The following is a 19,654-nucleotide window of genomic DNA, read 5'->3' on the forward strand; positions in this document are numbered from 1 at the left end:
TGGCGGGTTGAAGAGTGGTATGGTTCGTCAGTGCTAACCTCGGTGGAGGGTCTTGGAAGATGCGGATCCTCAAGCACATTTCTTGAGTTCACGGGTCACGGAAGGAAGCCAGACAAGCGGCAAGCAGAGAGAAGTCAAGATGATTGTAAAGAATTGGGGTTGAATTGATCAATATCGCATCATCGTTCTTGGTTAACACTAACAAAATCGAAGACTTGCACTGCAGACAAGCCTTCCGCACTCCCCTTACTTGTCAAAGATTATGTGTTGTTTCTGCCTTCCCGCAGACCTCTCCGCCAAAAGGACATAGCAACTGTGTTCATCTCTCATGAAGAAGAAAAAAGGCAAATTTCCCAAACACCTGCCCTGTTCTCAGCCGTGGCTTGAAAAACACCCACTCGATAAGGAAAAACGCCCATAACACCTTTCTGATTATCATCCAGGAAAACACACAGATCATTACCACTTGCGCTTTCTTTGAGCTCTGCGTCTTGCGTTGGCTTTGTCCTTCTTCGCTCTATCGGCCTTTTGCGCTTCAGTTTGTTCTGGCTCTGCTGCTACGACCTCTTCTTCGTCTTCATGTGATGTGGTGCTAGTCTCTTCAGCTCGCTTGATACGTGCTGAACTTCTTGTTCGACTCTTGGTGCTGTCGTTGCCTTCTGTAGGCTTCTCGCAAAGGTCGGCGACTTCTTCTTCGTCCAGATCGGTGAGGTCCTCTGACAACGCATCGCGACCTGTCCATCGCTCTTCGTAGACCGTCGTGCCAGAGATGTCGAAGTGTTCGAAATACCATGGTACACCACCTTGAGCCCATGGGTCCTGCGGATTGGTGGCAGACGGAGCAATCTCTTGGGGTTGAGGCTCGGTATTGCCATCAGTGTTATTGTTATGAACACTCGACGTAGAGTTGGGGGGAGAAAGAGGTTGTGCTGGTCTGGGCATAGTACCCTTGGCTGGCACGGCTTCCGGGTCGACAGATGTATGAGCAGTATCATTGAACTCCATGTCAATCTCGCCATCGGCATCAGCATCTTCCTCGGCATCTGCGTCCGCCATCTCGACATCGTCGTCAAGGCGGTTGTTGTTGCCGCCAGGGGAAGCGCCTGCAATTGCAGAGACACTTGCATCAGGTGAGATGTTTTCACCCGTTTCTGTTGTTGGCAATGCAGACGTGCCGTCTGTCCGGGTAGAGTTCTTGAGAGGAGCATCGAAAGCAGCCCAGCGAGGATCCAGATCTTCGATGGGGATGTCTTTCAATTCAGCTTCTTTCTTCGCGGCAGTGTCCAAGTGATTCTTAATCGCCTTGACAATGCGTTTCTTGAGCCTCTTAAGCTCTTTCTCTTCCTGCGTCAAGGCCAGATGCTCTGCGGTACCTGCAGGTATCTCGTTGAGCTGATCGTGAATCTCGTTCACATCATGGAGTTCAGTGTTGTTTATATCAGGTTTTGCTATGCCACCAGACAGCACCGCAGTAACGTCTTTCGAGAATTCGGTTACCGAGGTGTAACGCCGTTCGAACAGCTTTCGATCAAGCTCCTCGAATCCTTCTTTGAAAAAGCCTGTCTTCTCATCAAGCCTGTAAGATGTTAGTGTCATGTATGATCGAGTTGCGCGTTTTACTTACTTCTGTGCTCGCTGCAGGATTGGCTGAAGAAGGGATGGAATGGGAAAGTAGACGTTCTCGATGAAGCTCTTGAGGACCTCAGTGGTGTCAACAAGGCTTAAATTTTCGCGTTCGCGGATGGATGTGACAAGATCTCCCAAACTATCCACGTCTTTGCGGAGGAGATCACCAAACTCAATTCTCCTGAGCAAGCGCGGTCTGCCCGCAGCGCCCATGCCCGAGAAATTGCGGCGAGTAATCTCCATGGGGGTGAAGGACTCCAGCGAGAGCTGGAGACGCTTCAGCAGGGCAGCACCCTTACGGGCTTCCCTCTTCAGCGTCCAATATCTGCAAGCCTCGCTGACAAATTCTTTCTTCTTTCTAAGCGTAAAGCGTATAAGAGAGGCTTCCACCGTATTTAAAACAACAGTAGGGACAACGGGCGCACCAGACGGCAAGCGCCAGCCAGCTTTCAAGGGTTGGGCCTTTTTGCGTTTGTTTGCAGCAACGACGATGGTATCATCCGCGTGACCTAGCTCGTCGGCATTGTCAGTTGTCACGTCTTTATGAGACGCGGGGGCCACGGAGAGCGCAGTACTGGAGCTGTCTGCCCATTTTCTGTTTCTCATCGTGTGTCGATAGTAACGTTTGGCTTCTGCAACAGCACTGTCGACATCGTGTTCTTTACGCCAATCTTGAGGTACATGACGGTCACAGAAAGCCTTGAGGACAGAAGCGTCAATACCTCCAGCGTGGGTCGATTTCATTCTAAGAAACAGTTTAGCACGCCTTGCGCATGTGACATGGAACGCTTGGTAGCACGCCTTGTTGCCGCACTGTATGCAGGCACCCATGTTCTGCTGGCAAAGATAGCATTTGAGACTCCAACGACTCTTTGGCACTTTTTCAACATCGGTGATTGGCTCCATGAAGGTCATGTTAGCGATGGTTATTTCTGGAATCCAAAGAGCACAAAGCAGATGCGACCAGCGGAGCGTGTTCGTCTGTTTGAAGGCGCCGTCAACGTTCGGGCAAAAGACGCAAGTGGGAGTTCCGCGGCCAATTTCCTTGCATTTGCGGCAAAACCACTGACCCTCGGGGATGAAGGGCACTCCGTAACACTCTTGGTGAACAGCTAGATCGCAGCCATCACAGAAGATGATAGCATTGGCGTTCTCACAATCCCCATCGTCACACACAGCACACTTAGTGTCAGGCTCGTCGGCTGGTCCGCTGGGCTCTCCGTTGACAGCGGCGGCTGAACTCGAACGGGGTCTTGTGATTTGGGCATGCCTCGGGTTCGGTTTGGGAATCTTTTTCTCCAGGGCGTGATATTCGCGCTCGATCTGGGTCATAGTAATCTCAAACACGGCAGGTTTGACTGTTTCGACCTGTTCCTCCTTGCGACGAGCGTTGTGCATTTCCAGCCAGCGCTCATCCTGTTCGTCCATATCGTACTCGACATTGATCACGGGGGGTGGGGCGGCTGGATGAGACTCATCTGGCTTGTCGGACTGAACGACGAGGCTTGTTATGCTGTCGTCATCGTAGGGGCCTTCAACGTGACGGATGAGGGTATGTTTGGGTATATCGAAGCGATCCCCCTCCTGATAACCGGCATTGGCCATTGTCTTGTCGACGTAATTGGTTTGGTTTGAGCCATCCTGCTCGTAACGTGCGAACGTGTCGACATTGCGATATGCTGGCTTGGGTAGATTGAGGCGCTCTTTGGGGTTGTGTGTGGGAAGAGGTAGTATACGAGGTGCGGGAGGAGAACCAAGACCGGACAACATGCTTTCGGGTCGCTTCGGTGGTCTGCCAGGTTTGCGCTTGATGGGAGTTTCCATAGGTACGAAGCCGGCCAGTGGAGACATCACATCGCTCTCAACCAGAGTCTCCATATTGCGACCATCTACCTCATCGGCAGAGAACACACCAAGGTCTTGGTCCACTTCAAGATCTGGATGGAATTCTTCCCAGCTTCTTTCTTCTCTTGGCTTGTATCCATCACTGGCTTGACTTGCGGCGGCCGCAGCGGCAGCACTGCTGTAGCGAGGCCTAGGAGTTGCGGCTGCTCTGCGATCGCGGTTTCTGTCTCGATCTCTGCGCGGACGTGTGGATGGAGGCGGGCGGCGAGAGCTTCTGGGACTTGACATGTCCTCGTCGTGGTCATCTCCGGTCATGTCTGATCGGTGTCGGCGCACCGAGGTCGGGGCTGTTGTTTCGTTGCCTTGTTCGTCGAGCCAGCGTCCACCACCTCCCGGGCCGCCGGGAACGTATCTTCTTCGTTTCGTGGGGGGTTCTGAGTCAGGTAGTTGCGACGAGGTAGCGCGCGGTCTAGCAGGGGTGCGCGTGGGGCGGCGAGGTGAGAGGTCGGGGGCTGCCATATTTATTCGGCGCGGCAGTTGCGGCACTGCAATCGAGTTGTTTGTTGTCGCATCAATCTTGAGGTGCTAACAAACGCGTCGAATTGTTCAAACCACAACGGCAACGACTTGTTCGATGCTTTCTCGATGCTGCTCTTGCTCCTTGGTCGTCGCCGTACGTCGCAGTGTCGCGCGTTCGTGCCAAGTCCGTTATCTCCGCCGGAGCTTGGACAATCTAATCAGATCATGCATGTGCCCTGACTCTCTCCTTCCCTATCAAGATGGCGCAATCCATGACCTGCCTGATTCTTGATCATTCGCTCGTTCGCTGCTCCTCATCTTGAATGGTTCACAATTTGTTCGCGTGTCGTTCTTGTTCTTGTTCTTTTCTATGAGCTCTCTACCATCTCTGTCATTTGTTCTGTCAAATTTTCTACTGCCTGCCTCCCTGTTTGACTACATATCGCTGCAAAACTTGCCACCATGTACGCTGTCACTGGTGAAGATGTAGCCCGAGCTATTTCATGGCTGCTCGGATGGTCATATTTCACATCTTGGTCGCTGTCTTTCTACCCGCAACCACTGCGCTGCTGGAAACGCCGCTCCACTCGTGGTATAACCGTTGATTTTCCTCTTTTGAACATTGTGGGCTTCACAAGTTATTTCATCTCGACAACATCCTTCTTATTCTCACCTGAGATTCGTCAGCAGTATGCTGTTCGGCACCCGTTCGCTCCTGAGCCTACTGTTCGATTCAATGATCTGGTCTTCGCCCTGCACGGTACTATCGTGTGTTTCGTTTTCTACAGCCAGTTCTATCCTCGACTATGGAACTTCGAGGTTGTCAAAGGCCAACGAGCGAGCTCGACTGCCCTTGGTATCTTCTATGGAAGCATCATAGGTGTTGCCATCACTGTCCTGCTGGTCTCATTGTTCAAGGGTGGAAGAGACACTGCCGATTCATGGGCAGATATTGACGTTGTGCGTTCCCGCGTATCTCAGTTCAGAAGACCTCGCTAATCTGAATCCTCACCAGATATATGCTTTTTCTTACGTCAAACTTATCATCACTCTCAGCAAATACACCCCTCAAGCATGGTATGCAGCACTTGACGATCGCGGGCTCGTGATACTAACGCATTTCGCAGGTACAATTACAAGATCAAGTCGACAGCAGGTTGGGCTATTGACATGATCTGGCTCGACTTTATTGGTGGTGTAATGTCTCTTCTTCAACTGATTATAGACAGTGCCTTGCAAGCAGACTGGAGTGGAATCACGGGCAATCCTGCCAAATTATTTCTTGCCATGTTCAGTCTTTGCTTCGACATGATCTTCTTCGTACAGCACTACGTCCTATACAAAGGCAATGAGCTTCCAAGCGAGGATGAAGAAGAAGATGCGACAAGACCTCTTCTTGGATAAGGTCAAAGAAGGCCAGGCTGTTAGACATATAGACAGGCGTTCGAATACATTGCGGGTCGTGACTGAATCAGCGAAGACACGCATCATCGCGTTTTGGAAGGCTCAGAGGAAGACATCCAAATATTTAATCCACACATCAGCTTGTGTGATACAGTACCTTGAGCACACCGGCCGAACTCAAGATTGTCGCACGGCACCACTAGCAACACGACATCGGCTTTCCCGAGGCTGTCGGTCCTCTTGAATCGTGCCTAAGCACCAAGCCGCGCCTTTACGTTGTTCAAGCCACGGCAGATAAAGGTTTCCCAAGCATATGGAAAAGCATAGTTTAGCGCGGTGAGCATTGACCGTATTGCATGCATGCTGCACGAGAGGATGGCGCTGATTGGGAGATCCGATCTCTTGGTGGAGGCTTCGGAGATCTCGTAACGACCACCATCCTTCTCTGCATCTTGCTCTTCTATCTTTACCACAAATGTGTAGACTCTTCGAAGCGAGTTGCAATGTCTGACTGTAAAACACACTGTCGGTGGCAGCTCCATGGATTTGGAAGCTAATTACATGGTTTCGGCGATGCGGATCCGATCTAGAAACGAAGGTTTGCTAACTGCAGATCGAGCCAACGTTCATACCCAGATCGCACCGCATAATGATCTCGGCACCCGGGGAAGTACCTAGAGTATGACGATGACCCTTGATGGTTCGCGCCAGGAACAGCATAGGGTCTTTGTTGAATAGTCATCATGCATACATAGTAAGATGGCTGGCCGGTCGTGTTCCCTGCCCGGAGGTCACGCTTGTACTCGTCGTTTTATTGTGGAAGAAGAGATCAGAACGACACTCGGGTCAGATGAGTCCTCCAATCTTTGCTTCCCTGAGGAAGGTGCGTTTTGGAGAGCTCTTTCCTTAAGTATTGCCTAATTTCTTCCTAGCATCGCATAACGAATAAGAGCAAGAGAAACTCGGCGGATACTCAAAGTACACGGACAAGCTCAAGACCATCCTCTGTGGAAACTAGAATCAGAATCCCGACTCCGAAGTCGACGGACATGGTGGAGAGCCCTGCTTCGTCGAGCACCGAACACGCTGGACACGAACCCCTAGTCGAAGACTTCCATACTCGCTACGTACAGCCCATGTCGCCTTCCCGACAAGCTCCCGCACCCTTGCCCATACCTATCCGAGTGTCAGCCCCCAACGGACAGCTGCCGAGCTCGCCTACCTTCTCAGAGTTCGATACAGACGACAGTGACGACCTGGCCCCGCCAGACATATCCAGAAGTGCAACCGGTGGAAGCGCTGGACGTGCAAGAATGATCGATGTTCCTAGAGTCAACCCTTTGCTATCACCTGCACAGCCTACGAACGGCTCTGCTTACCGCAATGCGCCCAAGCAGCAGCGCAAATTCAGAGACTCTGGTTCATATGTTGGAACTTCGCAACCAAACACCCCAGACCGCGATCGCATATCGGTAGACTCCGAGTACTTTCGGAACCCAAAGAGATATTCAGGAGGCTCCATGGCACATTCGATAGCTCCCTCGATCGCGCCATCAATAGCACCAACCGTACAGACCCTGCCTCCTCTACAAGCTCCAGGTCCTGTAGACGAGGTAGATCGCATGCAACCTCTACTGGAAGATGATCCTGCAAACTTCGATCTCATAGCTGCACCGCCGGAAGAAGTCAACGGAGCATATCAACTAGACCAACATGCAGAACAACTTTTGTCGAGAGAGCACCTGCTAGCCATGTTCGCCGACCGCAAGACCCTCCTGAAGTTTACTAGTTTCCTTAACAACCACCGCCCTCAGAGCATTCCCACACTGGTCTTCTATCTGGACGCTCTGAAGGCTTTGCGAGCTATCAGGTACGCAAACGCCGTCTCGGCAGCGTTGCGTCCAGTCGATGGCTTGGACTTCACTTCCACGCCGCCTGGAGCCACGCAGAACGACGAGCTGCAGAAGAAAGCGGATCAGGCGTTTGACCAGCTGGTACGAGAGGATCTACCGGCATATGTAACGTACACATGGATCTCAGTTGTCAGCACGAGTGTTCAGCGAAGGATTACGGGAACACTAGCGCCACATCTAAGAGAAGCCTCTGAAGGATTGGCTGAAGTCTTCTGCTTGACTGACCCTTCGAGAAAGGACAACCCAATCGTATTTGCTTCGGAGGAGTTTGCTCGCACAACACAATACGGTATGGGCTATTCTATTGGTCGCAATTGCCGTTTTCTGCAAGGACCGAGGACGAATCCACATTCGATACGAAGATTGGCAGAGGCTTGCAAAACATCTAGAGAACATAGCGAAGTCTTTGTCAACTACCGACGCGATGGTAGCCCATTCATCAATCTGCTCATGATAGCACCGCTATTCGATTCGAAAGGTACACTGCGATACTTCATCGGTGCGCAAGTTGATGTTTCTGGCTTGTTGAAAGAGATGACTGGCATGCCGGCACTCGAAAAGATGCTGGAACATGATAAAGACAATAGGCATGACGAGAACGGACAACGGCCTCAGAACGAAGAGTTCAAAAGTCTGAGTGAGATGTTCAATACCACCGAGCTCGAGACGGTGAGACAATGTGGAGGGCGAATGCATCGTGAGCAGGTTGACGACGAGCGAGAGGAGGGTGTACAACCCAGACCACGTCTCCTCCTCACAGATCCATCATCCGAGCTACTAGATGACTCTCAAGTCTCCAACAATCCGTCTGCCGGTCCGAATGGAGTACGAAGACTGCCAGAGAACGGCAAACTTGAGGGAGTCTATCAGCACTACCTCCTCATCCGTCCGGCCCCTTCATTACGCATCCTCTTCACCTCGCCCTCGCTACGCGTTCCAGGAATCCTGCAGAGTCCTTTCCTCCACCGCATCGGAGGCTCACCTCGTGTGCGCACTGAACTCGCGCAAGCATTCGCTGAAGGCCGCGGCGTAACAGCCAAGGTCCGATGGTTGACACGTGTGGAAGATGATGGCGAAGAAGAAGACCGCAGTCGCTGGATCCACTGTACACCGCTGCTTGGCCATGGTGGTGCTGTAGGTGTATGGATGGTAGTCCTCGTCGATGAAGAAGGCAGTCAAAGCAAAAGACGTTTCCGCCCTGCACCACCTGTCAGCCAAATCATCGGAGGCAAAGAGTACGACCCCAGAGCTATGAAGGAGAAAGAAGAGAAAGAGAGGGCAAGACTTGAGATGATCGTGGATGGAGAATCACAAAGACCCGAAAGCAGTCTTAGTGGTAAACCACCAATGTTGAGAGAGAACAGTGCGTTCAGTGGGATTGGAAGTATAGGAGCTGATATTTCGTATCAGTTTAGATGAAATTCGTCCTCGCGAGAGGGTATATGAGTATATAGAGATGAGGCAGAAGTTACGATACCCAGATTAATGCATATTTTATGACCATCAAGAGACACGTCCTCTTTCGGAACAGCGAGTAGACCGTTGCTGAGCTCGTGAAGATGTCGAGTTGATGTCGCCAAGTTTGAGGGGAACTTGTACGAACGACAATATCGCAGTGATGTGGTCGTTGTGATCTGAGACTCCGGTCGTGTCTGTTGTCAGGTCTGCACGGGCTCGGCTATCTCATCGAGATCAGGCCCGTCTGAGTCCGTCCTTTATGTTCATGTACCTTCTCGTCCTCTCTCCCATCCAAGCCGTGCCATCCTGATGCCATGCTCTTTCTTGGGTATCGTGTGCGGCGGCGCAGAGACTAGTCTGAGCATGCGTGTTGCGTCTCCCTTCTCCTCTTCTACCCCTCTCCTTCACCCTCGCTTCTCTCCTCGCTTTACTCATAATTGTCATCCTCGCTCTTTCTCATCATCACCACACCTCCCCAGGATCAACCCTAATCTCCTCTCCCCCCTCCCTAACAGTCTTCCCCTCCACATCCCTACTCAACGGCTTCCTCATATCAAAAGCGTCACTCCCATCATTATAATAATCCACTATCCTCCTATAAACCGAATACCCCATCTTTTTGTAAAGTTCAATGGCCGCCGTGTTTTCGACTCTGACGAAGAGATCCACGAACCATGCGTTTTCACGCTCGCCGATTAGTTCTAGGGCTTCGGAGAGGGCGGTCGCGTGGCCCAGGCGGCGGGAGGAAGGGGAGACGGTGAGGCAGGTTATGTGGGCGTGCCAGGGGAGGTAGTTGGGGTAGGTTTTTGTGTAAGCCGGGTGCGAGGGGTTGTAGGGTGTGTGGGGTGCTGGGTAGGGTGATGATTCTACTTTGCCGAGGACTGTTGCGCTCGATATGTTAGTCTTGTGTTCTTTTTCTTCACTGATACGGCAGTATAGTAGGATGAAAAGGGGAAGGGATTCGACACTCACTGTAACCTTCAATCTCCCCGTGGCGTCCTTCGATCACCATGCACAATTCGGGCCATTTGGAAAAGTAATCCAGGTAGAACCCGATATTGTATGTTTCCGTCAGGTGGTCCAGGTTGCAAGGATTGAATTTCAGCAGGTCTGCTGGTGTCATGGGCCGTACTGAAGACATGATTGTGGTTGGCGCAAAGATGTGTACGGATCAAGAGGTTCGTTCGTGAAGCTCAAAAGTTGATGGACTCGCGATTCGATGGCGTCGGCTTCGCTGTTCTCGGAACAAAGCACTCCGGCTCGTCACCCTGTGCTTTTGTACTGAACTCTCGAACACCCATATCATCATGTCACTTAAGTTTCACGTTAATCGTTTCGTTCGAGCGTACGCGAAAGTTGTTCTTGAAGAGTATTTCCATTGTGCTACTGATGGTAAAGTGGTATCTAGTCGTCTAATAATCACAACCTGCCCCACCCCGTACCAAAACGCCTTGATTATCATGTCCATCATAAAATCACCATGTATGCTGAGTAAAGGTCTCTTGCCTTCACATGTCGACCAGGTTCGCTGCCATAAACCCGTCCTCGTCGCGATTCGGAGAGAACCCTTGAGCGCGGAGTGTTTCATCAATCTGGCCGACAAGGCCTTCCATGTCTTCCTCGGTGATGCCCTCATCGTAGGCCTCGTCGCTGTCCTGTTGACTACTCACTCTGCTGCTTGCCGCCAGAGGTAGACCAAATACCCAGGTGTTGTCTGTTTCGTCTACCTGGCTCTTAGGCTGAGAAACTGTGAACAGGTTGACTGTAGGTAGACGATGGTAAGGCATGTAAGGTGGGTTCGTATCCTTGTCTTGTACGGGCATTGCTGCTTTCCTCTGACCCAGGCTAACAATGGATGCCCGTCTCTGGGCATGCTTGTGAGTTGGAGGTGCGTTCCATATACAAAAGCCGTGCAGTCCTTCACGAGCACATCCACCATGTGGCCCCTCTGGTTCAAGCAACCCTAGCACTGCGGGAGGTAAAACGTCGCTGGCGATTGTCGGAAGTGCGCTTGAATAAAGTGGAGTCTTCTCTACCGCCGGGCTGACCACGGTCTTTCGCTGTTGGGTATGACTGACATTCTTCACTGCCAACAACGCGAGGTTACCACTGCATAAGGTTGCAATAATGTCTCGGTCCTTGCCATGCTGCCATTGAACGCAGTTGGGCGCAATGGAGTGCTGAGTGGAAACGTGGAGACGAATCTTGTTGTCTTCAGCATGCCGAATGTGGTGAACGCCTTCGGAAGCCACGCCGAATCCTTTGGACAGGCCTTGACGCACGACTCTTCGACCTGCGGATTTTGCAGCCAGACCCGCGACACCAAGGGTATTGACAAGACCACTGGAACCGGTGCGTGGTCTAGTGGCTATGTCTTGGATGCCTCGAATTCCCGCGCGCATATTGCTCAAAAAGCCCCCTGCTGGCGCTTGAATCTCTTCACGTGGAGATGTGCCAGGAGAGGGCATGCTGGATGACAGCATCACCGGTGGTTTGTACTCCAAACTCTGGAGTCCGTACAGATGCACAGTACCTTTCTCGGTAACGATGGCGATCCGGTTTCCGCAGGCCGTCCAAACAGCATCAATCACTACTGAAGGTGACATTCTGTGGAACCTCGAGACCAGACGAATGGTACCAACGGATGACGGATCACTGACAGCTGCTCTACCGTCGTTGATCCTGGCTAGATCCCATACTCTCGACTCGTCACCGACGTGATTCGTAGCAAGTAGGGACAGTCCACTGGGTGAGAACGAAAGGAAAGAACATCCATCATTAAGATGAAACGTCGCCGAAAGAATCGGGCCCCCCTTGCTCTCACGCTCCTCGCGTTCGAACAACTTCTCGAGATCAATGATCGATACGAGGGCTGGCTCTACTGGAGAAGTTTGAGGCTCATTACTGTGGGCATGAGTTGGTGGGAAATTGCTATGCTCGGTCTGTGGCGACTGAGGCGATCCGTAATATGCCGGATCGCCATTTGGGTTCGCTGGACCGTTAATGTATGTCTTGATTGCCTGGAACCCTTGCTGCGCGCCTCGGTAAATCTCACGAGTTGTTGATTTAGCGACACGACTGATGAGACTCTCGTTGAACGGTGCATCAACCTCACAGTTTGCGAGAGGTGGGCCGGGACAAGCATGACTTGCAACGCTAGTAGAGTCAACGTGACTCGTTATTCCTATGGTGCCCTTTAAGGTCGTCTGCGAAGAGGAGGTGACTGGAGGTTTGATGGCCAGCCAACGGTCACTCAAGGCATACACAGTTTTCTGTGCACTCTTCTGTCTGACAGGGCCAGTATTGCCAGGTATATGTCCATGTTGTCTGTCGTCCGGCAATGTCTTCGTGTTCAAGCTTGACCAGTACTTTCCCAGACAGCAGAAAGGCATTTGGTCAGCCGCTGGCTGCTTGCTCCGAGCAGCAAAGACGTATATCTCGCCACTAACTCCAGAGGTCACAAGAATGAAGCGTCCTTGCGCAGCTATGCTCAGACTACCAATGGGGGGAGGAGGGTTAAAGCCTTTGGATGTGACGGGTTGGTGGATTCTCTCAGGTCTGGTCTGGAAGAGCCTACCAACTCGCTGCCAAGTTTGCATCGAATAGACTTCGACGAAGGTGTGATACTCTCTGATATCGGTGGCAGAAGACGACCGTCCCTGATCGCCTTCGAGTACCGGTCCATGGACGACACAGGCAACCAGAGGCCGCAGGTGCTCCAAAGGGTCGTCCCGAGCTGTACATGGAAGGATTTTGGCGTTGATGACAGCGCCCTGCAAACCTTCCAGTCGGCCGAGCATTTCAGTCTTGTGCCGGCTCACTCTATGAACCTCTAGACCACCCTCGAATCCAGTTAAAGTGACGGAGCTTGTGCACGGAGGCGATGCGCTCTTGGGTGCCTGCCATGTATCGAAGCCACAATAGTACCCTCTCGAACCGGCCTGCAAAAACTTGTCTGGGTAGACAGGTCTGCTGAAATCGAAGTCGGCCAGTCTCGAGAAATGGCGCTGCGGCAAATGCGGAGGAGGAGGCTCATATGGCAAGGGTTGATTGGTGTTGGCAAAGCTCACAGGTTGGGTCGCAGGTGTGATGTAGGGGATGTTTGCTACATCTGGGAAGCCTCTCGACAAGAATCCTTGAGGCAATCGAATGCCGCCTTGTGGAGACGAAGATAAGGATGCAGCATGAAGCGGACTACCAGCGCCAGACAGGCGTGAGGGCATGACGCCATCTTGTGGAGGGGATGGCTCTGAGGTAGGCGCAAAAGGACTCAGATGAGTGGTAGGCTTCAACAACGGGGGTGTGGCCTGGTCTGCTCCCATGTCCGTCGTCTCTTTAGATATACGTGCATCAAGGCGAGGACTTGGTGAGCGAGAAGGTGGGGGTGAGGGAGCGATCGGATTCAGCGTTGGCGCTCTATGGTATCTCTGTTAGTCGGACCTCATGAGAACGAGGCTATCGCAACTCACAGATCGGGCGAGAAATGAGGCCCCTCGGACGATGAGTCCTTTGAGGAATCATCTTCAGCTTCGAGTCTCTGCTTGGCCGCCGCCTTCTTCTTCTGCTTCTTCCGGCTTGTTTTGTTGCCTTTTACCTCGTCCGGCGTGTCTTCTGCATGGAACAGCTCGTCGTTGGATGATGGCATATGAAAGGTTTGGGGTTGTATAGGACCACTCGCAGACCAGAGTCGACAAGTGGACGATGCGGCGTTAAGGGGAGCGAGACGGACGGAGCGAGAGGTAGCTGACGAGAGAGCTTGTCGCCAAACTTGTAGTCGTGAGTAAGTGTCTCACACGCGGCGCGTCAAACCGCAACACTGACACAAGGCAGGGTCGTGACTGAGGGGTGCTGCTGCCGCCTGCAAGGTACGTGTGTATGCGTGTTGGGTGTCTTATCGGCCAACTCCGAGATGTGTTATCGAACAAAGAAGGCGTGTGCTGGTCGCAAAGTGGGAAATAGGACAGTCGCATAGACTGTCCGAGACGATTCTAGAGGTATACAAGTCAAACAAAGAGGAAGAGAGTGTAGTATCCGATGCGTGTTTCGGTGAATGGGCGGTGCGGGTTGCTTGTTGACCGCATGCGGGGATGTTCGTCACTGTTGACCCCTCATCAATCTCATGCATCTTCAGCCTAGCTAGACAATCTCACATGACGCTCCCTAATAGCAATGTGACCAACCGACTCCTACTCGATCATCAAACATCTGTAAGCACGAATCATTGTCGCTGTTCATCATAGATCTTGTTTGAATCAAAGAAGTTTCTGAACTGCATGCATATTCGAGATTGCCATGGTTGTCAACGGAATCAAGGTGATTTGAGACACTCCCGATAGGCGAAACTTGCGACTCGGAAAGACTTGTGCATTTCCACAGCTACCTACATGATCCACCTGAGAAATTGTGACACAAAATTGTTCTACTTCATCTGTGTTAACTGTATTTTGGTCTCATGCTCCTCAGCCAGTGGTATTGGGGTTAGAGTTGACATATGGTTTCCCATCAGGGTCAGCCTGGCAACAATGAGTGAGAAGTCGGTTGTTAATCATCAGTGAACAGCGAACTAAGGGCCCAAGACTGACTGCTAGAGACAGACCCTATGTCACAATCAATAAAGCCCTACGCACGTTCAAGTCCTGTCAGATCTTGCCCAGCTACGCAAAAGCCGGAAACAGAACAGTGACCCTCTCGGATAGGATACGAAGGACCAGGCGCCAGACCAGGCATATATGTATGACTCTCTCCACAGCATGCTCTTGCCCACTGAATACTGACGTTGAGCTCGTCGGCAAACCGCATCTCGACATGCTCGGAGTTGTAACCCTGAGGTAAGGCCAGGCGCATCCATGGTTAAGCTCAAGTCGTGTCAGGAAGAGCCCATCAATCAGAAGCTTGACCGAACGCCCGTCTGGCTGATATACGGCGTACGCAACGGGCACAGGTACAGCTGCCTTCCAGAATTACGGATACACTCAATACAGAAGTCGAGCAAAACGCAAACTAAGCCTTGTATGCATGGATATGGGCAAGGCGTTGAGCTTGGCTCGGGCTCACGGTCGAAAAGGCTTGCAGGACCAGTTACTGTTTTCTCTGGCTGTGGGATTAACCTTACCGATATATACAGTTGGAGGCAAGGCCCGTTGGCCCTGACCGAGCGACACACTGGCCGACGGCGGCGCGTTTGCACGGCGGCCTAAGCGGAATAGAAAAAAAAGAGCGTTGCAATTCGCATCGGCAGTTTTGGCCATCGAAGGGCAGCCAACGGCGGCGAAGATAGCGAATGGGTGAGGTTGTTGGAGTATTGGAATCAGAAGCAGTAACACAAGCACATGCTATTGGAATACGATCGTCTAGTGTCACCGTCATTGTACGTCCGCAGGCCCAGTTGGGCATGGATATTCGGATGGAAGAGACGTGGAACAATTAGAAGGGCTTGGCGATGGGCGCTGACGTGCACCTGCCCGTTCTGCAGGCTGCCCAAAGCAATGCGCCTCGAGATATGGAGAGCCAGGAAGGCCCCAAGGGCGATTGAAGTAGCATGGAAGACAGAGCCGCTTTGGGGCGTAGCTGGGAATTGGGCCAGCAGAAGACATCGGATCAGGATTGACAAGCGGCGGACGTTCAGGAAGGTTGCCAACGGCGAGATTGCTCAGGTGTACTCGAGGCAGTTGGCAGGCAGCATTGGAGTGGGGAAGCACGCAGCACACCTCTTACGCTTCTGCTTCCAGCTCGACCGTTGCTCGACGTTACTCGTTTCGTTGCTACTTGCCATACTCGCTGCCTCTCCTTTTTCCGGATGCCTTTCCTCGCGTGACATGCCCATATGATAGTGCGCTCTTCTTTTCTTGCCTTTTGTATCTTTACCTTCTCGAACAACTCTTGCATCACAACGACGACCTGACCTCGACGGCCTGACTTTTCCCACATTCCTGGCCAAATTGCGTCGCATACACACGTCGACCAACCACCCGACCGCTCGTCGCCAATCCCGCCCGATTCCATCTGCTGCGACGCGACAACTGTCCCTCTCCGCCCACTGTCTGACATTCACCTTCGACTCTGAGACACTGCCTTGGGACTCGCCGAATGTGCTGATCTGCTCGACCTTCGCGACTTACCATCGACTGCGCAATGCGATAGAGGCCTCGAGGCCGAACCGAACCGATTAAAAATGACGGGCAACGCCTTCGCCGTCGTCTACGTGGACCGAAAGGCCCCCATCACGGGCTACCTTGGCGATAAGGACCTCGATGAATTGAAGGAAAAGCATGCTTCCAGCGAGACCGAGCACAACATCCGTACCGTCCTGGCTGCCTTTGGACAAGGTAGGTCTATCCATATATCTTGCTTGTCCCCGTCTTGTGTTCTGATTCCATCAAATAGCCCATGTCTGCGCGGATGGCGTGTCCTGCCTGACGACCATTGCACAGCTCGATGAACCGCGCAACCCAAACCCTATTGTTGTGCTTCTCGATATGCCTCAGGACGATGATGCCGCCATTCGTAGAACATCGTGGGATGCGAACCCGCCTTCCCCATTGGTTGGAAGACGACCCAAAGTGGAGCGAAACGAGCCAAGTGATGTATACGGCGTGCACTTGCTAGCCTACCTGTCCTCGGAGATACAGCAGCGTGTCCGTTCAAGGCTAGTCATCCCAATCGCTGTTCTTGCTGGCAAGACCGACGTAAGTTACGCACTGTAACACATCATTCTGTCGAAATCTAACATGATCCAGCTACTGGCTGAACCTACACGTATGTCGCGCTTCTTGGATGCTGGTGCCGTCGATGTGCTTCCTAGCCCGCTGGGAGTCGACAGGGTCCAAGGCTTGGCCGTTCACGCATACCGTACATATAAAGAGGTTGCTCGTGAAGAGGCAAGCTTCGTGCTCCAGAAGAGAAACCGGAAACTGTCATGGGTTGGCATTGATGAAGAACGCCCTTATGCATACCTCAGAGAAGTCATGGTTTCAGGCCTGATGAATGGCATTTGCAACCCTGACTCTGTTGGCGAGTGCATAGACCCCAGGTTAGTTCCAGCGATTGTCGTTACTGTGGCACCTGACTGACAGGTATCTTCTAGCGAACTCAAGATTGAACCTGAGAGAAAAGCTGTCGTTGCTCAAGCAGTTGGCACATGGGCGTTTTCTGCTCATGACTTTGACTCTGACGAGCTTCTTTACGCTGCTTTGACCATACTGGAGCATGCCCTAAAAATGCCGGAGCTTGAGAAATGGCGCATTTCTACGGGTGAGCATGAGCCTGCTACACATGTCTGTAACGCAACTGACATACAGTTTTAGATGATCTAACCATCTTCCTTTTCGCTTGTAGGCACGCCTACAACGATTTTGTCCTCTACCACAACTTCCGTCACATCGTCGATGTTTTGCAAGCTGTTTTCTATTTCCTCTTACAGATTGGCATTCTACCTCCCTACCCCAACTCGAACGGCGAGCAAGCACCCAGGACAGACCTTGCACCAGTGGCGTCTCTATTGCAGCCGTTTGATGCATTGACCCTCCTCATCTCGGCCATTGGCCATGATGTAGGCCACCCTGGTGTGAACAACGCTTTCTTGGTCGCTCTGAATGCACCGCTTGCTCAGCTCTACAACGATCGTTCGGTCCTGGAAGCGTTCCACTGCGCAGCCTATTCGCAGATCCTTCGCAGATACTGGCCCCAGGCTTTCGCTGACATCCCCATGCGTAAGCTTATGATCAACTCTATCCTGGCTACAGACATGGGTCTTCATTTCAAGTACATGATAGACATGGGAAATCTTCAGGAGAAGCTCTCTTCAAATGATGACAGCATTGAGGGCTGGACGCCAAAGGCTCTTGAAGAGACTAGAGATCTCGTCTGTGGACTCCTGATGAAATGTGCTGACATCAGCAACGTGGTATGTGTTGTTCAAACCTACTCAGGATCTTCACTAATCTCGCATAGGCACGAAAATATGCCGTTGCAGCACGATGGGCGGTCATTCTCACGGATGAATTTTCCAACCAAGGCGCTATGGAGAAAGAGCTTAACTTGCCAACTTGCTTGTTCGGCGGTCCCCCTGATCGCGAGGATTTAGTCAAGCTAGCAGAGTCTCAAATCGGCTTCATGAGCATTTTCGCTGGGCCTCTTTTCGAAGGCATTACAGCAGTCTTGCCGGCCATGGGATTCTCTACTGTCGAGATCGAGATCAATCGTACTGTTTGGGAGGAGAAGATACACGTTGAGAAGCTGAGGAGAGGATCCATCATGGCAAGCCCAGCTGCCCAACCTTCGCCTCTACCTCGAGCCCCTCTCTCTGTGCCTGAAGAGGAGTCCGAAGACAGCAAGGAAGACGACATTCCGCCTGAACGAGATTCGCTCTTCGGCCCATCTCGTACGTCACAAACACAAGATGAAGCAACACAACCTGACAGCAGCCGGGGGATTATAGAACCAGCATCGCCCACATCACCTACGAGGGCTCGTCCGACATCCGCATCGCCCATGAAAAGCAACAAGAAAAAATCAAGCACATCTAGCTTCCACGCGCCGTACTCGGTACCATTCCACCAACACACCAATTCGCGACGCTCTTCGAAGGATGCCGCGCTCGAGCAGCTTGAACAATTGCAGTTAGGTCAGCTCAGCAGCTTCTCGCGCATCGAGAACCAGAACTACGATGCTGGACGACGAGGCAGTGGAGATGCTTCTTTGACGACAATTCTTGTTCGCAGCCAAACAGCGCAAAGTAAGCAGGAGCCAGACTCGCCCACAAAGTCACCTCCATCTCCGCACAAGCAGACCATTCGCCCCTTCCCAGCGCCAGCTCAGCCAGGTGTTCCTGCTTCCCTGCCTTCTTCCCGCAGTCATGCCCCTAGCAATGCCACGGCAACGACGGGAACTTATGCACAATCACCAGGATCGACTCGACCGTCCTCTGTGGAAGAAATGGAAGCTGAGACAACACCCAAAGGACTACAGGCTCCCCCAGTACTGTCGACAGAGAACCCGTTCTTGCATCCCAACTCAAGCCCAGATCTGCATGGCAGAGAACGCATTTCTCACTCGGCTCCAGATATCCTGAGCATTCCCGAGGTGCGTGCGGGTAAACTGAACTCGGTATCACAAATTACCGCAGAACATGGGGACGAAGGCGATGACAATCGTGGCATGTCTCAAAGACCATCTGGACTGCGCGAAAGTCGTAGCCGAAGCAGATTGAGAGGGCTTCGCTTCTGGAGAAAGAGATGGAAGAGTCCTGGTCCCAGCGCCGAAGTCGACACGGAGCCCTGACGAACGCTAAGCCACGGTCGGTGTCGCCATCAAAAATCTCCTTTGTTAACAGGAAATCAAATTGCGAAGTATGGAAAGGAACTTTGCAAGGACGGAGGGGAGCTTCAGGCGTTGGAGGGATATACCACTGTCTCACGCGGGACGGCCTTATGATTTACAGACTCGACAGGGAATGCCGTGGAAAGGATGGGCAGTTTCTCTTATTTTTTCCTTTTCTGCGTCTTTGATGTCTTCTTACACTCGCTTTCGGTTTCCTTTTTATAGTTTGTAGGCCTTGGTCCAGATGTGGACGCAAGGATGCAGTAGTGGTGTGGAAGAGGGGGGCTGCCGAGAGAGCGGCGGCTATATATAGCTCCAGAACCCAGGAGCATCATACTTAATACACGGTCAACGTTTAGCACATGTTCAAGTGAAAGTGAAGTCATGAAGTGCCAGTAGCAATGTATCGGCGGTCTCGAGATTCAGGGGCGTGGCAGAGTAATGAAGGTGACGGAAGCTTTGACAGCACTTTGGCCCGTCGTTGCTGCCAACACTGTTGATGCGAACACATGCAGCAGATTGCTGTCTCCCCATATTCACGACCCAACTGGCTCTACTGGCTCCACGCCCAC

General features: G+C 52.1%; 8 protein-coding genes across 8 annotated transcripts; 5 read left to right on the top strand and 3 right to left on the bottom strand.

Annotated features, from left to right (window-relative positions):
- Positions 1-96: 96 nt before the first annotated feature.
- On the bottom strand, positions 97-4,122 carry M438DRAFT_316179 (uncharacterized protein). The gene is made up of 2 exons (XM_029902681.1): positions 1,625-4,122; positions 97-1,576 (listed from the first exon to the last, which is right to left on the bottom strand). The coding sequence occupies exons 1-2, from the start codon at positions 3,988-3,990 to the stop codon at positions 460-462; spliced, it is 3,483 nt and encodes a 1,160-aa protein (XP_029762192.1). The 5' UTR covers positions 3,991-4,122; the 3' UTR covers positions 97-459.
- Positions 4,123-4,452: 330 nt separating this feature from the next.
- M438DRAFT_270645 (L-cystine transporter-like protein) lies at positions 4,453-5,394 on the top strand (the record flags this gene model as incomplete). Its single annotated transcript, XM_029900408.1, has 3 exons — positions 4,453-4,950; positions 5,006-5,067; positions 5,118-5,394. 3 exons carry the CDS (start codon positions 4,453-4,455, stop codon positions 5,392-5,394), a joined length of 837 nt encoding a protein of 278 aa, XP_029762193.1.
- A 705-nt stretch (positions 5,395-6,099) lies between these two features.
- Positions 6,100-8,726, top strand: M438DRAFT_316185 (uncharacterized protein; the record flags this gene model as incomplete). Its single annotated transcript, XM_029902682.1, has 2 exons — positions 6,100-6,277; positions 6,327-8,726. Exons 1-2 carry the CDS (start codon positions 6,245-6,247, stop codon positions 8,724-8,726), a joined length of 2,433 nt encoding a protein of 810 aa, XP_029762194.1. The 5' UTR covers positions 6,100-6,244.
- A 501-nt stretch (positions 8,727-9,227) lies between these two features.
- M438DRAFT_270705 (acyl-CoA N-acyltransferase) lies at positions 9,228-9,906 on the bottom strand (the record flags this gene model as incomplete). The annotated part of the gene is made up of 2 exons (XM_029900414.1): positions 9,228-9,646; positions 9,738-9,906. The coding sequence occupies 2 exons, from the start codon at positions 9,904-9,906 to the stop codon at positions 9,228-9,230; spliced, it is 588 nt and encodes a 195-aa protein (XP_029762195.1).
- A 217-nt stretch (positions 9,907-10,123) lies between these two features.
- Positions 10,124-13,821, bottom strand: M438DRAFT_294185 (uncharacterized protein). Its single transcript, XM_029901837.1, has 2 exons — positions 13,235-13,821; positions 10,124-13,181 (listed from the first exon to the last, which is right to left on the bottom strand). The coding sequence occupies exons 1-2, from the start codon at positions 13,408-13,410 to the stop codon at positions 10,274-10,276; spliced, it is 3,084 nt and encodes a 1,027-aa protein (XP_029762196.1). The 5' UTR covers positions 13,411-13,821; the 3' UTR covers positions 10,124-10,273.
- Positions 13,822-14,091: 270 nt separating this feature from the next.
- On the top strand, positions 14,092-14,352 carry M438DRAFT_188528 (uncharacterized protein). Its single transcript, XM_029899235.1, has one exon. The coding sequence runs from the start codon at positions 14,150-14,152 to the stop codon at positions 14,318-14,320; it is 171 nt and encodes a 56-aa protein (XP_029762197.1). The 5' UTR covers positions 14,092-14,149; the 3' UTR covers positions 14,321-14,352.
- Positions 14,353-14,836: 484 nt separating this feature from the next.
- Positions 14,837-15,813, top strand: M438DRAFT_188539 (uncharacterized protein). The gene has a single exon (XM_029899236.1). The coding sequence runs from the start codon at positions 15,095-15,097 to the stop codon at positions 15,590-15,592; it is 498 nt and encodes a 165-aa protein (XP_029762198.1). The 5' UTR covers positions 14,837-15,094; the 3' UTR covers positions 15,593-15,813.
- M438DRAFT_390945 (HD-domain/PDEase-like protein) lies at positions 15,622-19,043 on the top strand (the record flags this gene model as incomplete). Its single annotated transcript, XM_029909060.1, has 6 exons — positions 15,622-16,090; positions 16,149-16,450; positions 16,502-16,794; positions 16,849-17,015; positions 17,069-17,667; positions 17,715-19,043. Exons 1-6 carry the CDS (start codon positions 15,937-15,939, stop codon positions 19,041-19,043), a joined length of 2,844 nt encoding a protein of 947 aa, XP_029762199.1. The 5' UTR covers positions 15,622-15,936.
- Between the last annotated feature and the right edge of the window lie 611 nt (positions 19,044-19,654).

Source organism: Aureobasidium pullulans, assembly GCF_000721785.1.
Source record: "Aureobasidium pullulans EXF-150 unplaced genomic scaffold scaffold_6, whole genome shotgun sequence".
NCBI classification, from domain to species: Eukaryota; Fungi; Ascomycota; class Dothideomycetes; order Dothideales; family Saccotheciaceae; genus Aureobasidium; species Aureobasidium pullulans.